The sequence below is a fragment of the Orycteropus afer genome, unplaced genomic scaffold, assembly GCF_000298275.1.
Source record: "Orycteropus afer afer isolate SDZICR_OR568_19922 unplaced genomic scaffold, OryAfe1.0 scaffold00099, whole genome shotgun sequence".
Taxonomy (NCBI): domain Eukaryota; kingdom Metazoa; phylum Chordata; class Mammalia; order Tubulidentata; family Orycteropodidae; genus Orycteropus; species Orycteropus afer.
Genome location: NW_006921686.1, coordinates 7748003 through 7755818, shown reverse-complemented (window position 1 = coordinate 7755818; position 7816 = coordinate 7748003). Strand labels below are relative to the sequence as shown.

At 54.9% G+C, this 7816-nt stretch overlaps 1 protein-coding gene across 1 annotated transcript in view; it reads left to right on the top strand.

Annotated features, from left to right (window-relative positions):
* Nucleotides 1–415: 415 nt before the first annotated feature.
* Nucleotides 416–7816, top strand: part of TMEM145 (transmembrane protein 145) — an 8127-nt gene continuing 726 nt past the window's right edge. The window contains exons 1-14 of the mRNA XM_007943132.1: nt 416–442; nt 509–583; nt 695–772; nt 849–935; nt 1028–1129; nt 1235–1319; nt 1429–1500; nt 1616–1684; nt 2065–2145; nt 2235–2313; nt 2457–2550; nt 3909–4081; nt 4842–4962; nt 7585–7791. Coding sequence (XP_007941323.1) covers nt 416–442; nt 509–583; nt 695–772; nt 849–935; nt 1028–1129; nt 1235–1319; nt 1429–1500; nt 1616–1684; nt 2065–2145; nt 2235–2313; nt 2457–2550; nt 3909–4081; nt 4842–4962; nt 7585–7791 — 1350 coding nt within the window. The remainder of the gene's footprint in view (nt 443–508; nt 584–694; nt 773–848; nt 936–1027; nt 1130–1234; nt 1320–1428; nt 1501–1615; nt 1685–2064; nt 2146–2234; nt 2314–2456; nt 2551–3908; nt 4082–4841; nt 4963–7584; nt 7792–7816) is intronic.

Below are 7816 nucleotides of genomic sequence, written 5' to 3'. Positions count from 1 at the left end.
TTGGGAGGGGGGAGGGCCGCCAAGGTGGTGCTGAAGGGACAGCACTTTTCACTGGGCCGAGAGCCCGAGTTCTCCACACTCCTGCTCAGGACCAGGCGGGCGCGTTTGGAAGATTCCTCAGCACGGGATGGTCTCAGGGACCACCGTGGGGGCCGGTGTGTGTGTGTGTGTGTGTGTGTGTGTGTGTGTGTGAATAACTAGGGGGAACCCCGTGCACAGTGTCCGGGACAGAAGGTGATCAGGTCCGAGATCTGGCCCCTCCAGGGTCTTTCTCAAGGCACCTGGGAAATGAGGGGGGTGTGCTTGAGGAGAGGGGAGGAAACTTGGGGGTGTGAGGGAGAAAGTCTGGTGGCAGAAATCCTGCATCCAAGGTGAAGGGGTCAGGGACAAATTTTGGAGGTGACTTGGTCTCCATATGGTACCTGGAACACCAGGTGTCAAGGTAAGGGAGAGAGGTCAGGGGGTTGGGACTCAGAAGAGGATCTATCTAATCGGGCCCCTTTTCCAGGACTGGGTGTTCCTGACAAGATTTTGCTTCCTCTCGGATTATGGCCGACTGGACTTTCGTTTCCATTACCCCGAAGTGAGTCTCCCCCAGCCACCCTACATGCTGAGGCTAAATGTGCCCTTGGCCTCTCAGGGCGAGGGCTACCCCAGCCCCCAAGCCCCATGCCTGAAATCTCTGGCTTTACAGGCTAAGTGCTGTCAGAACATCCTCCTGTATTTTGACGACCCATCCCAGTGGCCAGCGGTGTATAAAGCAGGGGACAAGGTGAGGACTGTGAGGAGGGTGGGGAGGGCAGGAGGTCATGGCTGGCCAGGAAATAACCCTGTCCCTGCCTCCCCAGGACTGCCTGGCCAAGGAGTCTGTGATCAGGCCAGAAAACAACCAGGTCATCAACCTCACCACCCAGTACGCCTGGTCGGGCTGTCAGGTGGGGGCCCAGCCTGCGGAACAGGCAGATGCGGAAGGTCAAAGGCCTGAGAGGCAGCAATGGCAGGCTTCAGCTTTCCCGCTCCCCCTCAGGTAGTATCAGAAGAGGGGACCCGTTATCTGAGCTGTTCCAGTGGCCGCAGCTTCCGCTCGGTTCGTGAAAGGTGGTGGTACATTGCACTCAGCAAGTGTGGGGTAAGAGCCTGGGGTGGCCTCCTGGGCCTTCTTCTCTTTGCCTTCCTGCTGGCCCCCTCCCTTCCCTTCCCAGGGGCCCCCCTTAGGCCTCCCCACTCCCCGCAGGGAGATGGCCTGCAGCTGGAGTACGAGATGGTCCTCACCAACGGCAAGTCCTTTTGGACCCGGCACTTCTCAGCTGATGAGTTTGGTGAGCACATGGGGACCCAGAAGCCAGGGTCTTTGTGGAAGCCTTGAGGTGCATGTCTGCTGAGGGGTACGCAGCCCGAATTAACAGTCCTCTTCCACCAAATCTGCAGGGATTCTGGAGACAGACATGACTTTCCTTCTCATCTTCATCCTCATCTTCTTCCTCTCCTGTTACTTTGGATGTGAGTCCAGTACATGGCAGGGAAAGGGTGTTAGGAGGTACGGGGAGCAGGGTTGGGGAGATGAGGTGTTCTCCCTTCCTGTCCAAGAACAACCTTTCTCGATCCCTCTTCTCAGATTTGCTGAAAGGCCGTCAGTTGCTCCATACAACTTATAAAATGTTCATGGCAGCGGCAGGAGTGGAAGGTGAGGCTTAGGGTATCCCATCTTTGGGGTTCTGTGGGAGGAAGGGCTGGGAGCCTGGACTCCTGGGTCCTGAAGGAGGAAGGACAAGGGGCCTGGGACTCCTGGGAATTTAGGGAAGAGGGGGCTAGGACCAGGATTCTTGGATCTGAGGGAGGAGGGACTGGGGCCTTGACTCCTGGATCTGAAGGAGGAGGAAGCTAGGACTTTGACTCCTGGGTCCTGGGTCAGGAGGCTGGGAACCAGGACCAGAGTCTCCTAGGAGAAGGTCAGTGGGACTAGAGTTCTGATGGGGATGGAGGAAGGGTTCTGGGTGTGGTACCAGGGGGTAGTGATGCACAAAAGCTACCGTCATCTTCTCCCTTTGCCTACCCTCCCTCCAGTCCTGAGCCTCCTGTTTTTCTGCATCTACTGGGGCCAGTATGCCACCGACGGCATTGGCAACGAAAGTCTGAAGATCTTGGGTGAGGACGAAGCGGGGGCGGGGTGGGGGGGTGGCTGGAGCCTCAGCTGGGGCTTCCTCTCTGAGCCCCTCTCTCCCACCTTCTCCCAGCCAAGCTGCTCTTCTCCTCCAGCTTCCTCATCTTCCTGTTGATGCTCATCCTTCTGGGGAAGGGATTCACGGTGACACGGTGCCCGGGCTGGGGTGGGAGGGAGCGCTCCTGGGGTGGCTGGGCTGGAGAGCAGGGCAGCGGGGCGGGTCTGGGGGGGGTGACCGCGCCCTCCTCCCTGACGGCCCCCCGCCCCCCTGTCTCCCCTCATGGCCTGCCGCCAGGGGCCGCATCAGCCATTCAGGCTCGGTGAAGCTGTCTGTCTACATGACCCTGTACACCCTCACCCATGTGGTGCTGCTCATCTACGAGGCTGAAGTGAGTCCCGCCTGGCCCCAGGCCCCGCCCCTCAAGCACCGCTCCCCGCAGGCCCCGCCCTCCACAAGCCCCGCCCCCAGGGGCCCGCCCTCCTCCATCCGGTAAAGTCTTTGGGCGCTTCCTCGACCTGTTTCACCGCACCGCACTGTTCCGGCTCGTTTTCTTTCCCTCTCAGTGGTTTTCCGCCTTCTCATCTGTCTAAGTGTGTTCTTTTTCTTTTCACCATCTCTGAGTAGCTTTCTTCCTCCTCCCTCAGTCTCTCACTGTCTGTCACATGTATGGGCAATGTCCTAAGAGTTCAGGAGTCACACAGACCTGGATTGCATCCTGGCTGCCCCACTTCCTACCTGCTGCCCCCTTGGGCAATGTCCCCCGCCCCAGCCTGTTTCCTCTTCTGTAAAAGGGGGATAACCAAAAAAAAAAAAAAAAAAATTCACTGCCGTTGAGTGAGATCCAACTCAGCGACCCCTCCTTGGGTTTCTGAGGCAGTATCACTACAGAAGTAGACTGCCCAACCTTCCTTCTGAAGAGTGGCTGGTAGGTTTGAACTGCCAGCCTTCTGGTTAGCAGTCAGATGCCTGTGGCACTATGCCACCCACCATAAGGGCTCCTTTAAACCCTTGTTTGGCTTTGGCCAAAGGGTTCCCCTCAACTTCAGTTTCCTCCTCTCTGAAATGGGGTGATGAGCCCTAGCTTGTAGAGTTGATGCTGATTAAAGAAGCTCACACACGGTAGATGTTTAGGCTGTGTTGGGCACATGCACAGGAGCCCTGGTGGCACAGTGGTTAAGCACTTGGCTGCTAACTGAAAGGTTGGTGGTTTGAACACCCTAACTGCTCTGCCAGAGAGAAATGTGGCAGTCTCCTTCTGTAAAGATGACAGCCTTGGAAACTCTATGGGGTAGTTCTTTTCTGTCCTATTGGGTTGCTAAAAAACTCACTGCTGTAGAGTTGGATGCAACTCATAGTGACCCTTCCTTGGGTTTCCCGAGGCAGTGTCACTACGGAAGTAGATTCCCCAACCTTCCTTCTGAAGAGTGGCTGGTGGGTTTGAACCTCCAGCCTTCTGGTTAGCAGTCAAATGCCTTAGGCACTATGCCACCAGAGCTCCCAATTGGGTTGCTGTGAGTTGGAATCAACTCAATGGCAATGGGTGGGGACATGCAGCTACTAAATTTTCCTCCTATCTTTTTCCTGTGCTCTCTACCTCTGTATGCTTCGGCCTCCATCCTTCTCTCTGGCCATGCCCTTCTCCTGACCCAGTACCTCTGCTCCCTGGGTGCCCAGGGGTGGGATCCGGGTTCCCTCTTTGGAGGGTGGGAGGCCAGGGCTGTGACGACCCCTCTCCCTCGGAACCAGTTTTTCGACCCGGGCCAGGTATTGTACACATATGAGTCACCGGCAGGCTACGGGCTCATCGGGCTGCAAGTGGCAGCCTACGTGTGGTTCTGCTACGCCGTGCTCATCTCCCTGCGCCACTTCCCGGAGAAGCAGCCCTTTTATGTGCCCTTCTTTGCTGCCTACACCCTCTGGTAAGACATGATGGGCCCCCAACCTGTCTCTGCCTCCCAGTCCTCTCCAGAAGGGGCTGTCTCCAACTCACACCCGCTTCAGTGAGGCAGATGGGCTTTTAAGACAGGCAGCTGTGGGCCATTACCAAAGTCGGTCACTTACTTACTTTGTCACTTTGGAAAAACTACTTTCCCGCTTTGTGCCCCTGTTTGCTTCCCCAGAAAATGGGATGGCCAATAGTACCTACTGCAAATGATTATTTTGCGCATACATGGGGCAGTACGTGACAGCCTAGTGTCTGGCACTGAGGAAGTGTTCAACAAAGCTAGTTAGTTAACATTCATCATAACATGGCAGGGAAGCAGGTGGATTTCCCTTCCAGACTGCCTGGGTTCACATCCCAGTTCTAAAGCTCATAAACTGTGTGACCTCGGGCAAGTCATTTGACTTCTCGCTGCCTCAGTTTCCTCACCTGTTTAACGGGGATGGAAATTGCACCTGCCTCATAGAGTTGCTGTGAGAACTGAATGGGTTTATACATGTAAAATGCTTAGAAACAGGGATTTGGGGTGGGGTGCAACCAAGTTAAATTCCACCCCGTCCTTGCCCCACTCTGAGTTGCCCCGGCTAGTGAGATTCCTGTCCCCTTTTGACCTCTGCATTCTGACTCCCCTCTAGTTTGAGACCCACCTGGAGCATGTGTGTGCATGACAGGGGATGGGGGACCATGGGGTGGACGGAGGGCAGGAACCATGTCTCTATTGACCCAATACCCCTCAGGTTTTTTGCGGTTCCCATCATGGCCCTGATCGCCAACTTTGGGATCCCCAAGTGGGCCCGGGAGAAGATTGTCAACGGGATCCAGCTAGGGATCCATTTGTACGCCCATGGCGTGTTCCTGGTGAGGACGGTCAACCATGGGGATGGGAAACCCCCATAGGCAGGGGATGCACGAGGCACTCCTAATCCTCCTGAACCTTCCGGTTGGAGCTCTTGATCCATTTCTCTCACATCATTCCTTTAGTTTTTCATTAGATGCTACTGAGAGCCTGCTGGGTGCCTGCAGGCTATTTATCCCACTCTGTCCCCTGGAGTCCACCCTCTTCCATTCTTCTCTCTCCAACCTATGTCTTGACCTCTTCTCCAAATCTCCCCTCCAACTTTGTCCCCTTCCTCCATTCCCATTCCAGATCCTGTGTCCCCAGCCATTCACATCTGCATCCCCACTGTGTTCCCCAAATCCTTTGGCTTACACCGCCCCCATTCTCCCATCTCTGTGTCCCCCCATCACAGGCCACTGTTTAGGAAGGAGCAACTGGGGTTGGACATGCTTGGGACCAATAGCCCCACTCTTGGGGTTCAAGAAGGGCTAGATCTGAATGGCATTACGTAGACCTGGGAAGATACTAGCACAACCTAGTCTTTACCCCAGACATCGGACTTTTTGGACGACATTCTCACATTCATTCGTTCATTCCTTCATCAACCACTTAATGGAACTGGCATGAATTTGCTCCTGATCTCTTATCTTTGGGAGCTCTGGTGTAGTGCCTAAGGCATTTGACTGATAACCAGGAGGCTGGCTGGTGGGTTCAAACCCACCAACCGCTCCTCAGAAGGAAGGTTGGGCAATCTACTTCCATAGTGATACCACCTCAGAAACCCAAGGAGGGGTCGCTATGAGTCAGATCTGACTCGATGGCAGTGAGTTTTGTTTTTTTTTTCCCCTTATCTAATTGTCCAAACAGCTCCTAGGACAAGTCATTATACACCCACTATACTGTTAGGGGGGAGCTCTGGTAGTGTAGTGCCTAAGGCATCTGACTGCTATCCAGAAGGCTGGCGGTTCAAACCTACTAGCCACTCCTCGGAAGGAAGGCTGGGCCATCTACATCCGTAGTTATACCACCCTGGAAACCCAAGGAAGGGTCGCTATGAGTCGGGACCGACTCGACGGCACATAACAACAACAACAACAACATACAGTTAGGGGAAGCTAACGCCCAGAGATGGAGGTTGCTGGCCAGGGCTCCATGGCCTTTGGTGACAGGGTTGGGATTTTGAGCCCATCCTTCAAGAGCATACCACAAAGATCTCACTTAAGAGAGAGGCAGACAGGGAAACAGGCATTGCCAGGGCCCCAGCTCCTGTTCCCGGGGGTCTGTGACGTGTTCTGTGCAGGCAATGTACTCAGCTGTTGAGGAAGGGGGTCAGGGCCTCCATCTTCCTCCCCTAGAGCCTGATTTAGGTGCACACTTGCTCACCTTCCCTGGGACTGTCGATCTCAAAGCTCTGCAGGAAATCAGGAAGGGACATAAAGAGGAGAAACTCTGAGAACCTGCCACACGTCCCATGTGCCAGGCTGTGCACCAGTGGCCTTCATTTCCACCTTTCCAAGCACGTACAACAATCCCTTTTCCCCAGTGGAACTCAGGGAGTTTAATCAACGCGCCCCAGATGCCGCACTCAGTGAGCTGTGGAGTCAGGAGGTGGGGTGCCGGTTCAGCATGCCAAACGTGCTTCCTGCTACATTTCACCTTCAGCCACCTCCCTTCCTAAAAATGCTCAGATTAACTCAGTACAGCTCCACCCCTGGCACCCCACTGCTCATTGGGGTTATCTCCTTGTTCATGTCTTTAGCACAACCTTGGAGGGGCTGTGCTGGGCTTCTGGGGGCCAGTGATGGAGTCACACACGGTTCCTGCTCTCATGGCCTTCCAGACTAATCCAGGAGATACCCGTACATTCAACTCATATTCCCACCCCCATGGAAGGCTTACTTATGTGTCAGGCACCCTTCTAGAAGGTTCTAGCAAAGGATAGGACAGTCAAGGTTCTACTGCAGGGAGTGAACATTCTAGAATCTATCAGTTGCTGTCCATCTGAACATTCTGTGTTTATGGAAATCCTCTATAATCTGAGCTGATGCAGTAGCTACTCACCACATGTGGCTACTGAGCACTTGAAGTGTGGCTAGTGTGACCGGAAAACTGAAATTTTAGTTAATTTCAATTAAACAGCCACCAGTGGTTAGTGGCTGTCCTATGGGACAGCACAGGGCATTGATGCTTAACCAATCAGTGACAACCCACAGTAATCAGTGCTCTGATGGACCAAGTACAGGCAGAGTAGTAACTGTGATGCCAGGAAAGGTCAGAGCCCAGGGAGGCAGCCCAGGGCACTGTGAGAGCCCAACTCAGACTCACTGTCACCGAGTGGATTCTGACTCATAGCGACTCCCTTTGGGTTTCCGAGGTGGTAAATCTTTCCGGAAGTAGACTGTCCAATCTTCCTTCCACGGAGTGGTTGGTGGGTTTGAACTGCCAACCGGTTAGCAGTCAAATGCCTTAGGCACTACACCACCAGGGCTCCCGGTGAGATAGCAAAGGACGTACCTAATTCATTCTGAAGGATTGTGGGAAGGGGATGTCAAGTGGAGGGGAATCCTTAGGACCCCGCGTTTCTGGGGAAGCCTGGGGTCTGCAGAGTGCTTCTCCAACCTTTGCCCGGCCTCTGGCCCCAGATCATGACACGCCCGTCAGCGGCCAACAAGAACTTCCCGTACCACGTGAGAACATCACAGATCGCTTCAGCCGGTGCCCCAGGCCCAGGAGGGAGCCAGTCCGGGGCCAAGGCCTTCCCGCAGCACGTCTATGGGAACGTGACGTTCATCAGCGACTCGGTGCCCAACTTCACGGAGCTCTTCTCCATCCCCCCGCCCGCCTCCTCCGTAAGCCCCGCGGCCCCGGCGCCCG